General features: G+C 48.5%; 7 protein-coding genes across 7 annotated transcripts; 3 read left to right on the top strand and 4 right to left on the bottom strand.

Annotated features, from left to right (window-relative positions):
- Positions 1 to 269: 269 nt before the first annotated feature.
- On the bottom strand, positions 270 to 1,397 carry EDB91DRAFT_1248681 (uncharacterized protein; the record flags this gene model as incomplete). The annotated part of the gene is made up of 6 exons (XM_041322966.1): positions 270 to 339; positions 402 to 469; positions 526 to 771; positions 834 to 1,034; positions 1,109 to 1,289; positions 1,339 to 1,397. The coding sequence occupies 6 exons, from the start codon at positions 1,395 to 1,397 to the stop codon at positions 270 to 272; spliced, it is 825 nt and encodes a 274-aa protein (XP_041177030.1).
- Positions 1,398 to 1,473: 76 nt separating this feature from the next.
- On the bottom strand, positions 1,474 to 5,037 carry EDB91DRAFT_1223239 (uncharacterized protein). Its single transcript, XM_041320932.1, has 5 exons — positions 3,990 to 5,037; positions 3,885 to 3,941; positions 3,762 to 3,828; positions 2,933 to 3,712; positions 1,474 to 2,882 (listed from the first exon to the last, which is right to left on the bottom strand). The coding sequence occupies exons 1-5, from the start codon at positions 4,799 to 4,801 to the stop codon at positions 1,830 to 1,832; spliced, it is 2,769 nt and encodes a 922-aa protein (XP_041177031.1). The 5' UTR covers positions 4,802 to 5,037; the 3' UTR covers positions 1,474 to 1,829.
- Positions 5,038 to 5,657: 620 nt separating this feature from the next.
- Positions 5,658 to 6,635, top strand: EDB91DRAFT_1248683 (translation protein SH3-like domain-containing protein; the record flags this gene model as incomplete). The annotated part of the gene is made up of 5 exons (XM_041322967.1): positions 5,658 to 5,699; positions 5,760 to 5,875; positions 5,923 to 6,345; positions 6,396 to 6,537; positions 6,594 to 6,635. 5 exons carry the CDS (start codon positions 5,658 to 5,660, stop codon positions 6,633 to 6,635), a joined length of 765 nt encoding a protein of 254 aa, XP_041177032.1.
- Positions 6,636 to 7,527: 892 nt separating this feature from the next.
- EDB91DRAFT_374012 (uncharacterized protein) lies at positions 7,528 to 7,892 on the bottom strand. The gene has a single exon (XM_041327048.1). The coding sequence runs from the start codon at positions 7,808 to 7,810 to the stop codon at positions 7,643 to 7,645; it is 168 nt and encodes a 55-aa protein (XP_041177033.1). The 5' UTR covers positions 7,811 to 7,892; the 3' UTR covers positions 7,528 to 7,642.
- Positions 7,893 to 9,277: 1,385 nt separating this feature from the next.
- On the top strand, positions 9,278 to 11,652 carry EDB91DRAFT_1248684 (Alpha/Beta hydrolase protein; the record flags this gene model as incomplete). Its single annotated transcript, XM_041322968.1, has 15 exons — positions 9,278 to 9,464; positions 9,520 to 9,697; positions 9,762 to 9,839; positions 9,890 to 9,993; positions 10,048 to 10,101; positions 10,160 to 10,197; positions 10,259 to 10,313; positions 10,372 to 10,499; positions 10,549 to 10,580; positions 10,639 to 10,822; positions 10,875 to 11,064; positions 11,121 to 11,179; positions 11,226 to 11,284; positions 11,333 to 11,560; positions 11,616 to 11,652. 15 exons carry the CDS (start codon positions 9,278 to 9,280, stop codon positions 11,650 to 11,652), a joined length of 1,611 nt encoding a protein of 536 aa, XP_041177034.1.
- A 2,098-nt stretch (positions 11,653 to 13,750) lies between these two features.
- On the bottom strand, positions 13,751 to 15,137 carry EDB91DRAFT_374114 (uncharacterized protein). Its single transcript, XM_041327049.1, has one exon. It carries the CDS (start codon positions 14,762 to 14,764, stop codon positions 13,793 to 13,795), a length of 972 nt encoding a protein of 323 aa, XP_041177035.1. The 5' UTR covers positions 14,765 to 15,137; the 3' UTR covers positions 13,751 to 13,792.
- Positions 15,138 to 17,888: 2,751 nt separating this feature from the next.
- Positions 17,889 to 20,264, top strand: EDB91DRAFT_1053720 (Alpha/Beta hydrolase protein; the record flags this gene model as incomplete). The annotated part of the gene is made up of 15 exons (XM_041313769.1): positions 17,889 to 18,075; positions 18,131 to 18,308; positions 18,373 to 18,450; positions 18,502 to 18,605; positions 18,660 to 18,713; positions 18,772 to 18,809; positions 18,870 to 18,924; positions 18,983 to 19,110; positions 19,164 to 19,195; positions 19,254 to 19,434; positions 19,487 to 19,676; positions 19,733 to 19,791; positions 19,838 to 19,896; positions 19,945 to 20,172; positions 20,228 to 20,264. 15 exons carry the CDS (start codon positions 17,889 to 17,891, stop codon positions 20,262 to 20,264), a joined length of 1,608 nt encoding a protein of 535 aa, XP_041177036.1.
- Between the last annotated feature and the right edge of the window lie 1,826 nt (positions 20,265 to 22,090).

Genomic DNA, 22,090 nt, shown 5'->3' on the forward strand with positions numbered 1-22,090 from the left:
CGCATGTCGATTACCTGTACTTCAGTGGATGTATGCATGTATATATAATATGACATTACGCCTGCTTTTGATGACTCGATAACACTGCGAGTAGTTGCCTGATTGTCGTATTTGGGACGCCTGCGTCAAGCGCTCCCACGATGCGTCATAGTTAACCCACCTGCTTTTTCCAGGACTGGTGGATCCGTCAGCGCAGATCTACCTATACTCACTTGACCACCACATCACATTCATAAAGCATTGTGGTATGCATTGACCTCAAGCACAGACTACAACAACTTCACGTATGAGGCTGGGAACAGACCCTCCCTCCCTTCACCATCTATTTGACCCGTCCACCTAGAATAAACAGTCAGCGATAGACGTCAACAGTCCAGAATACAAGGAAAAAGAGAACTCACCAATCGTCGGACGATTTCGCAGTAACAAGCACGCGAGAGCCAGTCTGAATCTCCAAATCGCCAGGATCCTACAAAACGTAAATCAATCAGCTCACGTCCACTCCAAGATCTGAGCGCATCATACCTCGCTAGTATAATCATACAAAACATCTGCCCACTCCCCTTGTGGTTCCTCAGGTTCAGGTTCGACTTGACGCCGTGGGAGGATTGGTGGTGGGGACCTCGCGGTGGAAGGCTCAGCTGCGTTCGTGTCTGATGTGGTGCGCCGAACGGGAGGTGGGCCAAATGAGGTCCTGGGTGTTGAGAAGGCGGGGGGTATCGCTACTCCGTGCGTTGTGGTGTTTTTCTTGAATGCGCCTAGGAGGCTCGACTAGGCCGAGAAAGTGGATGTCATTGTCAATGCTGGATGCATCATGAAGATGGGGTACGCACCTTCGTCGTGACTAGTTTATCGATCTCGGACCCTGAGGAGGAGGCGCTGAGTGCGCTGGAGCTGCGTTGAGGGAGGGATGGGACAACCAGGGATCTTGTCGGAGGGTTGGAACTTGATGAACTTGAATTGCCTCCGGTGAAAGAGAGCGATGCTGCTGCTACTCTACCCACAGAGTTGCTCACTCCTGGATGACTGGCTATCTGGTTGACGATTCACGATGAATGCCGTTAGCATAAATGCGTCGAGAGTTGTTGTGTGAAGAGACGTAACGTACTGTGGATGCATATGGATTATTAGACTTTGCAAGCCCATGGGTCACTCCAGCAGAAACGATCTTGGAAGTGAATTCTGGGTTTTTGGCAAGAGTGCGGTGGACGGCGGATGCAGCAGCTGAAGCTGCCTCTTCGCCGCGGTCGCCTGTTTGGGCGAATATATCTGGGCGGGACTGGAAGTACCTGTAAGGATCAGTACATGAGAGGAATTGATTGAGAGATTTGTGCCAACTCGTCTAGAAGCCCGAAGAAGGCGTCTTTCTCTTGTGATGAGAGTCTCGTGAATACCATCGCGATAGGCGTTAACTTAGGGTATGTCGGAGTCTCCGGAGAGAAGATCTAATACAGTACTAGTGCACGCGTTTATACTGTTCAGGCATTCGATCATAGTAATTCCCCTATAAATTAATAACACTATGTAGAAGTCCAACAGAGTAACAGCCCCGCCCCAATGACCTTCATCAGATCAACATTCACAGAAAAAAAGCGTCTACAAAATACAGACATAGAGCGGGGGAGGAAAAAGAAGGGAAAAAAGCTATATAAAACGAAAAAAAAAGAAAATATCATCAAATGAAACGTATAGTAGCAGACAAGTCGTGTATGTATGTACGAGCAGGGGGGTGCGATAACAGAACAGAACAGCCTGAGCCGCGAAAACAATAATAAGATGATAATCAGCATCCTCATCGACGACGACAGAACAGGACAGGACAGAACAGCTCATGGACCACCATTCCAGTTAAATATGTCGTATTCACTCGTCCCGGAAGTGTCGCCTACTGGACTGATGTTTTGTTGCATGGAGACGCCAGGCACGTTTGGTGGGCGTTGATTGCCTTGGGGGTAATATCCGTTCATGCTCTGCTGTTGCTGTTGCCAGTTGGGCGCAGAAGGTGAGATGGAACCGCCGTATGGACTGTTTCCTACTCCTGCACCTCCCTGAGGGCTCATCCCAAACCCATTCATTTGACCTCCGAGCGATAATTGCTGCTGCTGCTGTTGCTGTTGCTGTTGCTGTTGCTGCTGCTGCTGCTGGCCGTTCTGCCACTGGTGAAATTGCATTTGCGGATGGAATGAACCAGCGTTCTGTGGCGTTCCCATCATGCCCGGTTGTGCCTGCTGCGTCATCGCCCTCTGATAGTCTTCAGGCTGCATAGGGGGTTGCGACGAAAGCCTCGATGGGGCGCGAGGCGTCATAGGAGAATGCACGCTTTCAGAAGGCGACCGTCCACTCCGTGCAATCCCAGGAATAGTCGAATTCGAGCGCAAAGCAGGGAACGTATCACTAGCAGGAGCCGACATAGGGGAACCGCCCACTTGCGATGGACCGCCCTGAGGCATCCGCTGCTGCATCGCAAACGCCTGTTGCTGATTCGTGACGTTCATATTCCCACCAGAACTCCGCATTTGTTGTTGCTGTTGTTGCATGAGCATGAGCCGTTGCTGGTGGATGTTCATGGCGCCCACGTTGCCAGGCATTTGTTGCGTGAAATTGGAGCCTGCTATGCGGGGGTCTACGCTAGGTGCATTGTGGCCTTGGTTATTGAACGGGTACATGCCGCTTTGCTGGGATTGAGCGTTCATCTGCTGGGATTGGGATACGACGGGTGATTGCTGGCCGAGGGGGGACACTGGACTTGGACCGGCGCTTTGCATTGGGGCGTTGGACATAGGCGACATGGAGGGATTCTGTCCTAGATTGGGCATTTGACCAGGCATAGGCGGGCGTTGCTGATTGGACGGGTTCTGTTGCTGCTTCTGCGCTAAAAGACTCTGGACAAAGGGTGAGTATTCTGCTTTGCAAACACAACACGATCAATTACCTGAAAACTCGTGAGCTTCTGCAACTGTTGAGGTAATGGCAGACTGGTGAAGTTGGGCATCTGGGATATAAGATAAGCCATGAGCGGATGGCTGGGATTTTGGAGAATATGCATCGGTGAGGGATTAGGCCCATATGATGCGTGCGGATGTTGCTGTGCGCCTGGCCCAGAATTTTGTGGGATTCGTGGGGAGGTATCGGGAGGGGAGATCTGCCTCGGGGCTTGCATTTGTTGTTGCATCTGCGCTGCTCGCAGTTGTTGCTCTCGTGCTTGATGGATCTGCATCTCCCTTGCGCGAGCGCGTGTGGTGGCGGCTATTGATGCCTCGGTGGCACCGAAGGGTAGTGAAGGTGTGGACAGTGGTGGAGGCATGGCTAGGGAGGGACTAGAGACACGTGGGCTATGCGGCATGGGAGTTGCGGACATATTTTGCTGGGTGGCTGTAGGGAAGGAGGATGTTGGGCTGGAGCGCTGGCCAGCACCAGATATAGATATGGATGGAATTGGGGGTGGGTGCATGGAGTGGGGTTTCGTGTCACCCATGTCGCGTCTTTTGTTCATGAGGTCGACCATTTCGTCTGGTCGGCTGCGCTTTAATGTGCCATTTAGAAGTGCAGCCGATGTGGTGGGAGAATATTGAGCGCCGGAGGCATACTGTCGTCGTGCGAGTTCCTTTGCGAAAATGGTGGGTAGATCAGCATAGAGGTGATGTATTCGATCCATGGATGCAAATTCGACGGGATTAGGAGCTTCCATTATGGGCAACTGGAGTTTAGGATCCTGTGAAGAGACTGAGTAACGGGCTTGAGAGACGCAACGAGGCACGTACATTACACCGGTGATGGTCTGCAGCAGATGCTAGCCAGGTCAGGTTTACATGTAGGCGACTGGAAAATCTGATGCGTTGAATGATCAGCCTTTTGGAAAAAATAGGGAATAAATGAGTGCGTACTGGCCGAAGCGAGGGTCATTCGGGGGGACGCCACGTGTCTGAAATTCCATGCACACTCTTAAAATCCAGTGAGCTAATTGTTGTGAAGAGCGAGTGTGAACGCACTTTAACAGCTCCGAGTTGATCTCTAAAATCCGAACGACTTTTGGTTCGCCAGTACTTAAATTTCCGGCCGAGATGTTGGGGGATGGGACTTGGCTAACTGAAACCATTTCCCTGGATGGTCGTCTTGAATGAGATGGTCCTGCAGATGGGCCAAGTCTCTGGTTTGTTTGAGAGGGACCAGCGACAGGTAATGGATGGGGCTGTCTTGCGGGTGAGCTGGGGATTGAGCGGACCGGAGATGTGGTGCCATTGATCGCGCGTTTTTCGACCCAGCGATTGTCTGGTTTGTCTGGTGCAGTGTTTGAATCACCAATCTGCTCAGGCTGCGCCTCTATGTCGCCTGTACTACTATCCTTCTTTTCAAAGTCCAAGCTGTCGTCTCCATCTGGTACTGCTGATAGGTCTGTGAGGGGGGTAAGTTGGCGAGAATAAGAACCATCTCCATCGTCGTCTGCGTCTGGTTCTTGTTTCTCGGAGTCGTGATTGTCTTCTTGAGTAGGTAATGGAGTTGTCTTGCGTTTAATTTGAGGAGAAGTGTAGTCTGGAGGAGGGGAAAGGGACGAACTCTTGTCGTCAGCAGCATGAGGGGAAGATGATGTAGGAGTGTTCTGACCCTCGAGCTGATGTATGTCGGATTGAACCGGAGGATGAAGATGATGATCTGGGATATTTAAGTCGGACAAAGAGTTTGTGAAATAATTGTGGTGGGAGTCGTCATGTACCCAAGAGAAAGCAGTATGATCTTCGGGTAAGATTAGATTTGAATTATTGTCAGAATCGAGTTCATTGCGGTTACGATCGAGATGGATCATAATTCCCTTCCGACAAGGAGGATATAAGTCAACTTCGGAATGATGACTCGTCGACGGAAGGTCGTTAACCGGAAATTGTGACAGTACGGGAGACTATTGGTTCTTTTTTTTGTTTGATTCTTGACGGTATCCTAGCGGTCCTTGGGGTTTGACAGACCAATGAAAAGTTAAGCAGATAACCAAGGATATTCGTTGAGACTCGAATCGATATCAAAAACGACGAAGAGACCACAAACACTACCCCCGTGTGACTTTTCGTACCTTAACCGCCACATTCAATCAACGAATACACTAGGGTACATCTACACAACGTACTCGTATTCGAAGCTTACACAGCTTTAATATTTACCTACTACCTACTACCTAGATACCCCTCTCTGTCTTACCAAGAATGAAAAGTTTAAAGCACTAGTATCTCAATCAAACCCTAGTCCCTATACAGGAAAGCTTCTATCCGCATGCAGTACCCTCCCCCCCGCTTGCAAACCTCCTTTGTATACCCGTCCACATACGTATGAACATCTTCCACGGGAAACGTGTCTACAGGCATCTTCCTAAACAAGCAGTGTCCCGGGAAATTGCCGATATTTGTGGCGCCGCTTCGATATCGGCTTCGGTGCACTATACGCCAACGCCCACCGCCTACAACGAGTCCCCAAGACACAATAATGTGAGTATACCGCACGAATCTCTGCTCTGGGTTGCAACGCACGAGTCCAAATCCATGTCCTGTCGACTCTCGTCGAAAATCGCATCCAAAATGATGGAGAAACGGCTGGATGACTCGCACTTGCATCGGATACCCTGCCCACATCATACTTCAGACACTCGGCTTATCACTTTTCACAGATAAACCATGGGTAGGGTTATTAGGGCTCAGAGGCGCTCGCACGCCATCGTACGTTCCCCTACTTCTCCACCCACTCAGAGATCTTTACACCCTTGTCATGTCATATAGTTCAAGGCGCACACCCACCACAACAAAGCCCCCGCCAAGCTTCGTACCCTCGACTACGCAGAACGCAATGGCTACGTTCGCGGTATTGTCAAAGAAATCATCCACGACCCTGGCCGGTAAGATCCACAAATTCTATTCCATTATTTTCCTCATAGCATTCTAGCGGCGCACCCCTCGCACGCGTCGTATTCCGTGACCCCTACCGTTACAAGCTCCGCAAGGAGACTTTCATCGCAACCGAGGGCATGCACACCGGTTCATTTGTATACTGCGGGAAGAAAGCAGCCCTTACCGTCGGTAACGTCCTCCCCGTCAGCCAATGCCCAGAAGGTACCATCGTCTGCAACGTCGAGGAGAAAGTCGGAGACCGTGGTGCTCTCGCTCGTACGTCAGGCAACTACGCAACCGTCATCGGCCACTCGCCAGATGACAACAAGACCCGTCTTCGTCTGCCCAGTGGAGCAAAGAAGACCGTAGCTGGCGGTGCACGGGCGACCGTTGGAATTGTTGCTGGCGGTGGACGTATCGACAAACCATTGCTCAAGGCCGGTCGCGCATATCACAAATACAAGGCCAAGCGCAACAGGTGGGCAGTAAAGCAAAATGATCTATTTGCTTACTCACCCAAATTCACAGCTGGCCTCGTACTCGTGGTGTGGCTATGAACCCCGTCGACCATCCTCACGGTGGTGGTAACCACCAGCACATCGGAAAAGCCTCGACAGTTCCCCGCTCCGCAGTTCCTGGACAGAAAGTCGGTCTTATTGCCGCTCGTCGGGTATGTTTATTTTCCAGGTTTCCCGTGTGTCCATGCGTGCTAAATGGTTTTTGTAGACTGGTCTGCTACGTGGTACGGTCAAAGTCAAGGAGGTTTAAGCGGTCGGATGGTTTCTTTCTACATATCACTTGTTATGCTTCACGACCTCTTACATCGCTCAAAATACTTGTATGCATCTGCATATGCCCTATGATCATGCGCACTGCCTGCTCATCAGCCACAGAAGCTGGTTGCTTTGTCAGTCCCCATGTTTTTCGAACAAACCATACATAGGCAGATGACAAAGGTCTTAGATGTGTAGGACGAATAGTGACAATTGACTGCAAAGGAACAACAAGACGCACTACTCTAGGTAGCGGGAATCATTACACGCCAATACTCATACATAGTGATTCGACCTTCTCATCCCACGCGCTCATAATTGGGTTGCGCTTGAACCTCGAGTCGAAGTCGAAGCCGCACTGCATTGCATGATAAATGTCAATGATGAGTCGCAGACACAGTGCAACCCAGTATTAAGGAAACATACCTGTTCGCCAGAGACTGCATCGCTCTTTCAACAAGTGCATCGGCGTCCTTGATGCGACCCTGGCCACGCAGTTTATCAGCTTCTCGGAACTCAATCAACGCCCTAGTAGCTTCGGGCACAGCAATCGCCCATCACTCTAGGTTTCCAACGCTGAGATGTGAAATCATAGGGCGTCTTGGTCTCGTAGGAATCAAGGAGTCGAAAACGGGTAGGCCCATCTTCATCTCCATAACAGCCGCACTTGAACGAGGAAGGTTTGAGATCACCAGTAAACTGAAAGAATTCAAATACTTCGCTGTCGCAGAGGATGGCGTATATAAGCACGAAACTTTGCTTGCTCGTTGACCCAATTGCAGGCTGTCGTAGCAGGCGACTGGTTCCAGTGTCCCCCCTTTTTCTCTTGACTTGGATAGACAGTGCTGCGATAAAACCGAATAGGGCCGTATTCTGCCTTGCGAGGCAATACGATTAGGTATTATTAGACCAGGAATGTTCCTCACTGCACTATGAAATACTAGGGCTGTAATGTGGTTGAAAATCTGAATGAGTCTAAGGTTCAGTTACAGGACTAGTAAGTTAGCTTCTTATGGGAGAAAGGAAGCGCAATCGCGCCACTTCTGTGTAGTATTTGAGGGGAGGACCATATTGCAATAGCATGAGGTCAATATCTTGCACGATAGATTTGAAAACGGTTGTCGGGATACAGGAACGGTGGAGGTCGAACGCTTCCATGTCGTTTGCCATTTTGTATGGTTAGAGCCCCACAAATGGCGCGACCGAGTCATATTTTACACGAGCGAAGCTAATACCTAGCCTCGATCTAAATCTAAAGAAAAGAGTGAGCCAATTAGTTTCCAGGAATGACTCAGAAAGGACGCACTGCGAGTGGCGAAGGCCTCCCTTAACATATCGCGACCGAAGTCATCCTCCTCAATTATGGAGAGGAGGGCCCTTTCGAATGAGGTATGGGCTGTAATGCTGGACGCGAAGTTCCTCATGGGAACTGAGTGTTTTCTTGTCTTCGTCGTTGCGTGTGCTCGTTGACGACTCCATGGTATCCACGTATTCTACGGTGGGATGTTGGGGAAGCTGACTATGCACCGTTTTTGAGGTCTTAGGCATAGGTCAACGCATAAAGGAGTGCTTTTGGGGCAGCCGGGCAACACAGGGGGTTTACAATATTAATGGTTGACCATGTTTCGCTTAGATAAGCGGAACTCTTGCATGTGTCCTCCCACAATTTCTCTAGTACGTGATTACAGCAGGCAAAAAAAATATGGATAGTACAGCAAGCTCAACAGCGTCCCTGTTGTCGTGACTTCGTGGGGCCCAGGAAGTACAAAGTGTTGATACTCACCATGGGGTCGACAAAGTCAACTTCATGAATATCAACTTTCTTCAAGTGTATCCGTTATTTCTTCTCTGGCAGGCTCTTAGATCTACTCTCCAATCGTACCGCATCCTCAGGTTCGTGCGTGCTGTTCTCCTCGCAAACGTGCTTCAATGTGTTTCTCCTAGGACCTGCCAGTTCAACCACGCTTGCAATAAACCTTGGCCCTTGGTGCACCCGGTGTCGAAATCGTCCGCAATCCGCGGTATTTCGCCGAAGTACTACCGCTCGCATTAAAAACAGCCTTCAGGCCTTACGATCACGGCTCCCCACCCTGTAACATGCTACCTCCCCGCGAGGGCACCAGTGACCACGCCACTGTGAACAGCAGTGAAACCAGGTGGAACTTTCTTCTGCATCGACTGACTGAGACAACATTGTGCAGTACGTACTCTGTTTTAATTAGTGTCCTCCAGCAAGTAGGTTTCACCTCTTCTGTAAATTGAAATAGTGACAGCGTAACTACCGCTCATTTCTTCTCCATCCTTTGTTGCGGTCGGCCCGAACTGTGTGGGAGAGATCGGTCGAAGGGACGGATGTCTCGTTGTCCTCCAAGTAGCGTTCTCCCCGAGTCTATGGTCAGCACGACCACTATATTAAGTCAACATCGATGTCGCTATTTATTCAGCATGATTTACTCACCTTATCCGTGGACGTCCCTCGCGGCCGTGCCATCAGTTGCCAGCACTTCGCCCGGTGATCGTCTCGATATCCTTGAATCAAATGTTTCATGTGGCTAACGCGGACTTTGCTCACATTTATAATGGCATACGTGTTAGATTGCGAAGCTGACTCTCACTGCACAACATATGGGATTGAAAATGTCGATTAAAACTTGTCTATTAACGTTGTCACAGGCTTTGCTTGCACTAGAAGCATCGTCTTCTCTGGCGACCATCGCGTCTGCACCCATTGTCGACTTAGGTTATGCTCAATACCAGGGATCAGTTGATACAGCGACAAACATCACAAGCTTTCTTGGGATACGGTACGCGGCTGCTCCAGTTGGTGCGTCCTGTTTTGTGTGTTGTATACAATTTCGGTTTACGCACCAAGTACATAGGGGACTTCAGATGGGCAGCTCCGCAGCCTCCATCGACCATCTCTGGGGTTCAACAAGCTACCACGCAACCAAATGAGTGTTATCAAGCACCCGGAGGCAATCTTTCGACAAATCCCTATGAAAGCCCCTCTATGAGGAAAAGGGCTGTCAGTCAGTCGGAGGACTGTTTATTCTTGAAGTAAGCCCTGCTATGGAATCATGATGTCGACAATTACGATTGGTGGTTGACTTGCATCCGGTAGTGTATACACTCCTGGAAGTGAGGTGGTGGCGTCCCCGTCGAGAGGGCTCCCAGTTGTGGTATGGATTCACGGAGGAGGGTAAGTAGCATGTGCAATGTTCCTCTGTCGATGAATCGATTTTGGTACAGGTATGTAGAGGGAGCTGCGAATATTTACAGTGGTGGAGACCTAATCGTGGATTCAAATCACGGTGTCATCACGGTCGTGCTCCAGTACCGCCTCGGTTTATTCGGTATGTCTTCGCTACTTCTTCGGGTTCAATTCAAATGTATACGCTGCCGACTAGGTTTCCTTCCCGGAGAAGCGGTCAAAGAAGGGGGTGTGCTCAATGCTGGACTACGTACGTGATCATCATGGTCTTACGGTCCTTCAGACTTGGCTGAACTTGATATTCGAAGTCGACCAAAATTATGCTTTGCAATGGGTTCAGGCCTACGTGAGCAGAAATATCCACTTGTTTGTTGTACCTCAGCTGACAGAAAAACATTCCTGGACAGATAAGTCGTTTCGGTGGCGACCCCACGAAGGTAACGATTTGGGGAGAGTCTGCTGGTGAGCTGCTTCATGTACTCTTCGTTCTTAGCATTGTTTGCTACTCTCATCGTTTCAGGTGCCGGTTCCGTGCTACAGCATCTTGTTGCTCATGGAGGAAACACACAGCCTCCCCTCTTCAGAGCTGCCATGACGAGTTCCGTAGTCTTGGCATCACAATACAACTATAATGACCGAATTCCGGAGGTGAATTTTGTTCACGAGATGTCTGTGGCGTCCTGAATGCCACTGCTAGATGTTGTACAGTCAGGTCGTCGATGGAACAAAGTGAGTCCTTTTAAAGGTTAAATGTGGCCATTCCCGAGCTAATACCCTCAACTCACAGGTGTAACTCAAGTCCGGATACCCTCTCTTGTTTGCGCTCTGCAGACGTCAACACGCTACAAACCTTGAACTATAACATCAACCTCAACAACTTCATTGGCACGATCTCATTCGAGCCTGTTGTGGATGGCACTTTCATTGTGGAGAGACCTACCGTGACGATGAGCAAGGGTCGCTTGAATGGCGTATGATTTATGAATTCTATCCTCATCAGCGAAACTCAGATTCTTTCGTTAGAATTACCTTCTTGCCATCACCAATGCGCATGAGGGGAACATCCTCGTGAACCAATCCATGACATTGGATATCGCAGATTATGTCAAAACGCTCTTCACGAACTTCGGTTCTACCCAGGCAGCAGCAGCAGCGAAGTTGTACCAGAATCAGGGAAGCAACGTCGACCAGGCAAATCTCGTGATAGGTGAATGTACGCGTGTCCTTCAAGGAAATCATTACCGTCCCTGATTCCATGAGTCCATTCAGCAATGCTCGTTTGCCCTACTTATTATCTCCTCAAAGCATTCGGAGAGCGAGGTTGGAAGGTAAGCTCGAGGCAAGTCTCAACTTATGCATGCTTAACAACAGCAGGGCAAGTTTGCAATTCCACCCGGCATGCACGGAAGTGATGTTGTATATTACTTCACTTCGTAAGTTGACGCGATGGTCAACCCCTACTCTAATGCATACTGCTTCAGGCTTGGTCCTGCATACAACAATTCCCAGTTCATTACCGCTTTCTCGAACTCATTCATGGCTGTGGCCATGTACGAGACTCCTGACGACAGATACACCCCAGGAGATATCACACCTTCATGGAATTCTTGGCGTCATGATTTCACAGAGATGATGTTCAACAAGACGTCTGCGGGAGTACCTGAGGTTTACACTTTCAAGACCGACATGGCCTTACTCGAGCGTTGCGCGTGAGTACTGCACCATATTGGTGACGAGCCCAGGTACTGAGCTAGACGCATGTAGGTACTGGCGAAATGTGTCGGCGTACACGGGGCAGTGAATGGAAATTTTGTAAGCTCTGGTATTTGTGTCCACCAAAAAGGATGTTGAGCTGAGAGTAGTGCGACATGTTTATCCTCCATATCTTCGACCAGGAGCTGGTCACAAAGGTTCCCGCACTAGTAGGATCTCTTCACGGCGAGTCTTTGCAAATTGGCGAAAAATAGCACTTCATATCAAGGAGTACTGTGACTCTCTCCTCCTGTAAGCTTGCTGTAAGCCCATAGTTATGCAATCCTCCGCCTGCCGGTAGTGGTCCCAGATTCGCTTTTGGTGCACTGGACCAGCCGGACAACACAGGGGGTCTCGCGAATCCGATGTACGTTTCTCACATGCTAAATGGAAAAACCGTCAGGTCAGAAATAAGGAAACACATGGTCTGACCGTGCCAATGTATTTCTAGCGATCATGTACGTTTCTGATAGACGAAAGGAACTGTGGAAAAACTGCGAGTCGGGGATGGACGCCTCTGCGCCGCTGTATATACATAGTAGCGGCAGCAAGTTTGAAGTTGCCCAAGTGGCAGCCCAACAGACTTGTCCAGAAACTTGACCGCCACCCTTAAACGCGTTCGCCATGCTCAGGTTGCATCCCGATATTCGTCTCAATGCTGCATCCCTCACCGGGTCTGTCTACCATGTCTTGTTTTCCCCAATTTACGGTGACTACCACCAAAAGGAGCCCAAGGACAACTTGTACTTGTCACTATGCTACGTATGGAGAGTGCAGCTCCCTAGCTGTGCCATCATAGAATGTCTGGCGGCATTTCCAAGTGTTCTGCCGGTACCGCCTCAAGTTCGATCCGGTCGAAACGGGAAACACTCTCTGGAAAATCAACGATCTCGCATGGCTCTTCATCTGTAAATGGGTCTTCCTTTCACTTCAGACGATGTTGGACAGGATAATGCTGCAGCTCTATATCTTCCCCCTCTACCTGCATCCATACTCGTACATACTGACGCTCATCTCCTGTCGCCAGTTGTTGTCTCTGGCTGAGGCGATGGTATTTCAGCTTTCGATCCCCAGTTTAATACACTACTTCACATCCATCCCTTGTACAATCTCGTCCACACTGTACGCATTGACCTCGCAGATGAACATGCCCTTCTTCGCTTATTTGTTGCAGCCTCTAACGATACCCCTGGAACTCACGGCCTCGCGCTGAAAACCCAGAAAATTGTCAGCTATATCATCGATCATGTCATATATGTCCATTTTTCATCACCGGAATGCATCAATCTGTCACTTGATCCTGCTCCTCTCGGTCCGCGGTGTGGGATCATTCGTGCTCGTTCCGGCCCTCCTCGTGTGGAAATCGATGAATGACTTTGATAAATGAGATTAACGAGCATCACCCTGGATATCATCGGTACGTCCACGTTGTTGGTTTTTCTCTATCTTTCCATGCACTGAACGTCGATGTTTAGTCAATACGATCTCTTCCTCAAGGCCCTCATCGTTCATGGAATGTTCAAGATCATGGACTTTGATCTGAATCACCAATATGAAATGCCATTGTTTCTCTGACAGCTAAGCGGCGCGCTGTTGAGCTTCGTACGGGGAACATTAGCCGAGGTTATCGACCTTGGGTCGTGTGTGGTAGAATGATGTGGTTCCAACACTCGATATGTGCCCTATTTTTGTAGATTTAATTCACCCCAGTGGTCATGTCTCGTATTTTCGGGATGGCCTGGTATCATGATGTACATAGTAGCACCGGAGTACGCTTCTGTAATAGCCGCAGTCAGCCTCGATGATTTGTAACAGGGATCTTATACAAAGTTCGTAAAATCTGTTCGACGTTGGCTCAGAATTGCAAACGTTGTCACGGTGGACATGCTAAAGTTTAGCACTGTGTGGTGATCAGGGATCGGAGGTCCTATTTGCCTGCGCGTCTTATGAAATTTCGGTAGTTGTTAGATGTCGATGATCTCATAACCTCTTCAAGTTTTCAACTTGTCTTAGCGTACTTACTAAGAACGAAACAGTTGTTACCGTTGTGAGTTTCTAGAGTGCTAGCTCGAAAGACGACTGTAATTCCATAACTTGGATCATGTTCAACACAACACACTGATCTCAAACCATGTCAGGTTTGAAACTTGTATCGCGTTCTTTCGCGAAGTGGCATAGATTACTGCATATTACATAATTGGCATAGAGAATAGGAATAATTGGCATAGGTAAAGGAATAGTTGGCATAGAGGATAGGAATGATTGGCATAGGTAAAGGAATAGTTGGCATAGAGAATAGGAATGATTGGCATAGGTAAAGGAATAGTTGGCATAGAGAATAGGAATGATTGGCATAGGTAAAAGAATGGTTGGCATAGAGAATAGGAATGATTAACATAAGGTATAAGTGGCGCTCCAAGCCGACCGAGGAACGAAAAGGAAGACGGAACGCCAAGAGGTACCAAGGAGGGTGAAAAAGGATAATGAATGGATGGAATGGAAATGAATGGACGGATGGATGGAGAAGAAATGGGTATAGAGCCTCGAGTGAACCACATTGACGATAGTGTTCCTTCGGGGCGAAGTATCGGCGGGGAGAAGAAGTTGGAATGAAAGGATGAACAGGTTATAGAGCTGTGAGTAGGCCGCGTCGTTTGATTGAGTGCGGGTCGTCCTCGTGTCAGGGGCGGAGTGCAGAGCGGGCGGCGAGCGTCGAAGCTCGGAAGAAGAGTTCCAAGGGAAAGAAGGAAAAAGTGAATGAACATGATAGAAAAAAAAGGAAAGACGGGGGTTATCGTAAAAGAGTGACGACGGTCGGACAAAAGGAGTGGCGGGGGTTTATGGATCAAAAGAAGGAAAATAACGAAGAAAAGGGTAGATGGGGAATGAGCGACGACGGTCGAACAATAAATAAGAAGAGTAAAAGTGAAAGGTGAAATAGGTATGTGTGGAAGGAGTGACATCGGACGATAAATAAGAGGAAAGAGAAATGATAGGAGCAAAAGTAAAAGATAGAAGGTGAAAAGGGTATAGAAGGAGTGACGAGGGTCGGACCATAAATAAGAGGAAAGAGAAATGATAGGAGAAAAAGTAAAAGATAGAAGGTGAAAAGGGTATATAAGGTGAAAAGGGTATAGAAGGAGTGACGAGGGTCGGACCATAAATAAGAGGAAAGAGAAAGTATGAGAAAAAAGTGAAAAAGAAAAAGTGAAAAGGATATAGAAGGAGTGACGAGGGTCGGACAATAAACAACTGGAAGGAAAAAGGAAGAGAGAAAAGAAAAGGTGAAAAGGGTATATAACGAATGACGAGGGTCAGACCATAAACAAGAAGAAGGAGAAAGGAAAATGAGAAATGAAGAGATGAAAAGGGTATAGAAGGAGTGACGAGGGTCGGACCATAAATAAGAGGAAGGTGAAAGGAATAGGAGAAAAAGAAAAGGTTAAAAAGGGTATATAAGGAGTGACGAGGGTTGGACCATAAACAAGAGGAAGGAGAAATGGAAGGCGCATCCGCGATCCGGTAGAAAGAGCGGCGTCGGTAAGACTAACCAGAGTTGGACTGAGGTGCAGTGAAACTGAGGGAGACGAGACTTCGAGATGCCACGGTACTGGCGAGCTTGGATGCAGAGCCATCTGCACGCCGTCCGTTATGCTCGTAGACCGGGCGCAAGTGCAGCGTAGCTAGATGAACAGGAGGAAGGAAATCGCACAGGAGATGTCGGGAGGAATGAGGTTGGTGTTGGGGTGGAGCGGCAGACTGCGTGCGCAGGAGAAAGTTGAGGAGGGAGGAGAACCTGCGGTTGAATGAGAGGCCGGGAGCGAGAGAAACTCGGTCCCTGTATCAGATAGAGGCAACGCCAGCAAGAGTGAGACTCGAGAGGGATAAAGTAAAAGGATATTTTTTCATCAACGCGGCCGACGTTGGGCTTTTCTATATTCTAGAAAGATAATGCATAATGGCGTAAGAAGAATATATTATTAATGTAGGGTAGGTGACTCACTTTTGAGCGGGGAGAAGAGGAGGGTCGGAGGTGAGTTTGCTTTACCAACGGCGCGCGACGTCGGCATCTTCGTTAGTGACAACAGCGAGAAAGCAGGAAGGTGGGAGAGTATGAAAGAGAGACGGCGGGAGAGTATGAAAGCGAGACGGCGGGAGAAAAAGCGAGACGGCGAGACAGCTAGACAGCGAGAGAATGAGAAACTGAGAGAATAAAAAAACTGAGAGAGTAATAAGACAGATAATCGTCCGTGACGCGCAATGGGTCAATCGTACGATGAAGGAGATCGCTGACTCTTGGTGAAGGTCAAGATGAAGGAGAGAAAAGCCGCAAGGGCAGGTATTTATACCCCTGGGGGTAGTCAGCCTCCAGTCAGCCTCAAGACCATTTGAGGCAATAATGACTTGAATATCCTACGTCATGGTGCCGTCACTCGTATGAGCGGCAACACTCGTGAGTGAGGCTAACAGGTATTTATGCATCTGCGAGAGTCAGCTTCCGGTCAGCGTTAAATCCATTTGATCAATCACTGAGTACTGAATCCTGACACTCGCGGTAATCTAGAATGTCCTACGTTACGCGGGCGGTCATCATTCGCAAGAAAGGGAGAAGTGGATGGCAGAAAGAACCGCGACGCCACTAACGCGTCCAGATCACGTGTCCGAAATCAAGTCAACAAGTGACTATTACTAATATTATATAGGTAGACGCCTTGCGAAACCAACGAACCTCACGTGACTTAAGTGACTTTATCGTGACAAGGCCTTAGAAAATCAATTACAATTCGACGACGGGACGTAGAAATATTCTGTATTGCAATCAGACGAACAGCGTTAATGTGGTCAAACAGCGGTTTCAGAACTGCGCTGCGTGGAAAAAATGAGATAGTAATTAAAAAAACACTGGAATTGAGGATAGTATGGTGATGAAATACCGCAACTCCGCATGTTAGCAAGAGCATAATGAAAGAGTTTGACAATGATCCCTCGAATAGTCGCTAAATCCTTGAATTCTCAAACTAATATATATTCCCCGCACATAGTGCTACATACTACTTACTACTACTTACACTTCTTCTACTGCCAGTACCTACTATTGAGTTACCGCCGTTGTTCGGCATGTTCGGCAACAACTTATCTTCCAGCGTCACACTCATGTCATATCACGTGAGGTTCGTTGGTTTCGCAAGGCGTCTACCTTACCATGCGGTACTAAATCCAGTCTCTAGTAATTCTAAGTTCTGGCTGCCAGCATGTGGTTTCAGAATCGAACCAGCCGCAACTATGGGGGAGGACGGTACGTTGCATTACGCATTAATGTACCCTTCGAGTACTTACTATTTCTTGACGTGATTCATACGGCAGACAAAGAAAGATGCAAAATACGGCAAGCAACAGGGTCCCTGTTGTCGTGACTTCATCGGTCCCAGGAAGTACGAAGTATTGATATACTCACTCCCGGGGTCGACAAAGTCAACATTGTGAGTATCAACTTTCAAGTTGTATCCGTCGTGTTCTTCTCAGGCTCGCCGTGTGTCCTGTTCTCCAGGGCCTCCTTGCAAAGACGCTTCAATATATTCCTCGTAGGACTTGTCAGTTTAACCACGATTACAATAAACCTAGCCCCCTGGTATATCTGGTGTCGAAATCGTCGAGAAAAATCTGCAGTCCGTGGGATTCCGCCGAAGTACTACCGCTCGCATTAATAACAGTCATTAAGCCTTACGATCACAACTCTCCACCCTGTAACATGCCACCTCCCCGCGAGGGCACCAGTGACCATGCCACTGCGAACAGCAGTGAAACTAGGTGGAGCTTTCTCCTGCATCGACTGACTGAGGCAACACTGTGCAGTACGTACTCTGTTTTAATTAGTGTCCTCCATCAAGTAGGTTTCACCTCTTCTGTAAATTGAAATAGTGACAGCGTAACTACCGCTCATTGCTTCACCATTCTTTGTTGCGGGCGGCCCGAACTGTGTGGGAGAGATCGGTCGAAGGGACGGATGTCTCGTTGTCCTCCAAGTAGCGTTCTCCCCGAGTCTATGGTCAGCACGACCACTATATTAAGTCAACGTCGATGTCGCTATTTATTCAGCATGATTTACTCACCTTATCCGTGGACGTCCCTCGCGGCCGTGTCAGTTGCCAGCACTTCGCCCGGTGATCGTCTCGATATCCTTGAATCAAATGTTTCATGCGGCTAACACGGACTTTGCTCATATTTATAATGGCATACGCGTCAGATTGCGAAGCTGTCTCTCACTGCGCGACATATGAGATTGAAATGTCGATCAAAACCTGTCTATTGACGTTGTCACAGGCTTTGCTTGCACTAGAAGCATCGTCTTCTCTGGCGACCATCGCGTCTGCACCCATCGTCGATTTAGGTTATGCTCAATACCAGGGATCAGTTGATACAGCGACAAACATCACAAGCTTTCTCGGAATACGGTACGCGGCTGCTCCAGTTGGTGCGTCCTGTTTTGTGTGTTGTATACAATTTCGGTTTACGCACCAAGTACATAGGGGACTTCAGATGGGCAGCTCCGCAGCCTCCATCGGCCATCTCCGGGGTTCAACAAGCTACCACGCAACCAAATGAATGTTATCAAGGACTGGGAGGCAATTCTTCGACAAATCCCTATGAAAGCCCCTCTATGAGGAAAAGGGCTGTCAGTCAGTCGGAGGACTGTTTATTCTTGAAGTAAGCTCTGTCATGGAACGATTATGTCGACATTTATGATTGGTGATTGACTTGTATCCGGTAGTGTATACACTCCCGGGAGGCAAGTGGTGGCCACACCGTCGGGAGGGCTCCCTGTTGTGGTATGGATTCACGGAGGAGGGTAAGTAGCATGTGCAATGTTCCTCTGTCGATGAATCGATTTTTGGTACAGGTATATTGAAGGAGCTGCGAATCTTTACAATGGTGAAAACCTAATCATGGAATCCAATCACGGTGTCATCACGGTCGTGCTCCAGTACCGCCTCGGTTTATTCGGTATGTCTTCGTTACTTTTTCGGGTTCAATTCAAATGTATACGCTGCCCACTAGGTTTCCTTCCCGGAGAAGCGGTCAAAGAAGGGGGTGTGCTCAATGCTGGACTACGTACGTGATCATCATGGTCTTACGGTCCTTCAGACTTGGCTAAACTTGATATTCGAAGTCGACCAAAATTATGCTTTGCAATGGGTTCAGGCCTACGTGAGCAGAAATATCTACTTGCTTGTTGTACCTCAGCTGACAGAAAACATTCCTGGACAGATAAGTCGTTTCGGTGGCGACCCCACGAAGGTAACGATTTGGGGAGAGTCTGCTGGTGAGCTGCTTCATGTACTCTTCGTTCTTAGCATTGTTTGCTACTCTCATCGTATAAGGTGCCGGTTCCGTGCTACAGCATCTTGTTGCTCATGGAGGAAACACACAGCCTCCCCTCTTCAGAGCTGCCATGACGAGTTCCACTTTCTTGCCCTCACAATACAACTATAATGACCGAATTCCAGAGGTGAATTTTGTTCATGAGGTCAATATCCGTGGCGTCCTGAATGCCACTGCCAGATGTTGTACAGTCAGGTCGTCGATGGAACAAAGTGAGTCCTTTTAAAGGTTAAATGTGGCCATTCCCGAGCTAATACCCTCAACTCACAGGTGTAGCGCAAGTTCGGATACCCTTTCTTGTTTGCGCTCTGCAGACGTCAACACGCTGCAAACCTTGAACTACATCAACCTCAACACCTTCCGTGGCACGTTCTTATTCGATCCTGTCGTGGATGGCACTTTCATCGTGGAGAGACCTACCGTGACGATGAGCAAGGGTCGCTTGAATGGCGTATGATATATGAATTCTATCCTCATCAGCGACGCTCAGACTCTTTCGTTAGAATTGCCTTCTTGCCATAACTAATTCGCATGAGGGGAACTTGTTCGTGAACCAATCTACGACATTGGACATTGCAGATTATGTCAAAACACTTTTCCCGGACTTCGGTTCCGCTCAGGCTGCAGCAGCAGTGAAGATGTACCAGAATCAGGGAAGCAACGTCAACCAGGCAAATCTCGTGATAGGTGAATGTACGCGTGTCCTTCAAGGAAATCATTACTGTCCCTGATTCCATGATTCCATTCAGCAACGTTCGTTTGCCCTACTTATTATCTCCTCAAAGCATTCGGAGAGCGAGGTTGGAAGGTAAGCTCGAGGCAAGTCTCAACTTATGCATGCTCAACAACAGCAGGGCGAGTTTGCAATTCCACCCGGCATACACGGAAATGATGTTGGATATTACTTCACTTCGTAAGTTGAAGCGATGATCAACCCCTACTCTGATGCATACTGCTTCAGGCTTGGTCCTGCATACAACAATTCCCAGTTCATCACTGCTTTTTCGAATTCGTTCTTGGCTATGGCCATGTACGAGACTCCTGACGACAGATACACCCCAGGGGACATCACACCTTCTTGGAATTCCTGGCGACATGATTTCACAGAGATGATGTTCAACAAGACATCGGCAGGAGCACCCGACGTTTACACTTTCAAGACCGACATGGCCTTGCTCGAGCGTTGTGCGTGAGTACTGTACTATATTTGCGATGAGCCAATGTGCTGATCTAGACGCCCGTAGCTACTGGCGAAATGTGTCGGCGTATACGGGTCAGTGAATGGAAAATTTTAGTTTCCCCTATAGGCAGACCTTAGATCTGTGTCAACCGAAAACGTTGAGCAGAGAGTAGTGTGATGTGTTCATCAGCCATTCCACCGGCTGCTGGTCACAAAGGTTCCTGGACGTAGGATCACTTGCAGCCAATTTTTGTCTATAATGCACGTGAAGATCATCGAGATTCGAAACACACCACATGATGCGAATCCGTCACCAGTAAACCAGTTTCCCCGTCGACGACGTCACGAATCGCATGTAAGGTTGGCTCGACAAAATTCCGGACTGTACTACAAAGCGAATGGGGCCTCTCACCCTCCACAGTCACCGCCCACCCCCACTTGTCTTACATGATTGCACAGATGGAAAAGCGTCTTCTCCTCCTCGGTTCGCACAGTTCGTCAATAATTCACTGCGTTCTGGCATACGACTTACGAAACAAAATTAAGCAGCGCCGAGAGCTACAAGCCATGATTATCGGTCTATGGTAATGCAAAACGACCGAGATCACGGGGCTGTGAGACTCAGGCTAAACTATCATTTCCTCCTCACTGCCGCGCACCCTCCATTGTAGTAAGCGCCCTTTCTGCCATGCGCAACCGGTCGCCCCGACTCATATGGCATGTTCAGCTCTTACCATGTCAACAAGTAGACTGGTTTTCACATTTCTGATTTTTTGTTGTTGTGCATGGCTAGCATCATCCACACGTCAGGCAAGTTACCAATGAAAACCTCTTCCTGAAGATGACCGTTACTCTGTAACTAGAACTTCGCCATTTGATGCGAGAGTCGTGACTGAATTTATCAACCTGCTCCTGAGTGGGGCGCCAACGATAATTGTAAGATTGGTCGTTGAAGATTTACAATACCTCAACGTATTGGTCATCCATGCATTCCGCTGAAATTATCTGTCGGGGAGGCAGAATTGCTACACCCGTACCCAGCGAAGAAATGCCGAAGTATTTTGTGAAGCTGTAGACGAGGTCTACGGGGCGTTGGTCCTGGCCTTGATGGGGGAAAAGTCGGGATGTACCTTGGCTAGTAAGGAAAGAGTCGTCTCACGAAGCCACTTCTGGGATACGTAGTAGCCATGCATCTGACGGTCGCGTTGCAGAGGTGGTCACATTGATACGCTGCGGTTTGGACCGTTTGGTATGGCCAGAATCCCCCCATTTATCTTTTCTCGGCTGCACTCAGCTGAGCAAGAGCAATTGAGACAGATATCAACAAACAACACTCAGACACACCTGCATGGCTCCTTCGAGGCTTTGAAATTGTTGAGACATCTGTTCAACTTCAATGTTGTTTGTTGGCTGTTGAACGTTAACGTTGAACGATGACATCATGGGCCATGGCACAAATGTGGCGCGAGTGACTTAGTGCTCTGCTCATCGCTAGTGTCTGTCCCGTAACTCATCGACGATGCGTCAAAAAGACGTCGACTGTAACTCGGTACGTATGTACACAACGCATAGATCCCAAGCACACAGATTGGGGTGTTTCTTCTTACTGCTAATGATGGCGCTGTAATAAGAAACACCCTCGCATTCGTGTCATACAGTGGCATAGGTTATAGCCCCGAGTGAACTATGTACTGATGGAGTTCCTTCCGGGGCGAAGTATAAGAGTGCGGGACCACGTAACGGCGATGAGAAGAGGTTGCAATGAAAGAACAGAATGGATAGCTACAAGTGAGCCGCGTTGCTCGATTGAGTGCAGGAGCACGTGGGCGTCGAGGTAAGAAGAAATCTTGGAATTTCAATTAAGAGAGAGAGCGAGATAATGACAGTGATAGAAATTAGAAACAATGAAAGACGGAACATATCGTCA

The sequence above is a fragment of the Suillus paluster genome, assembly GCF_016628075.1.
Source record: "Suillus paluster strain FC165 chromosome Unknown EDB91scaffold_27, whole genome shotgun sequence".
Taxonomy (NCBI): Eukaryota; Fungi; Basidiomycota; class Agaricomycetes; order Boletales; family Suillaceae; genus Suillus; species Suillus paluster.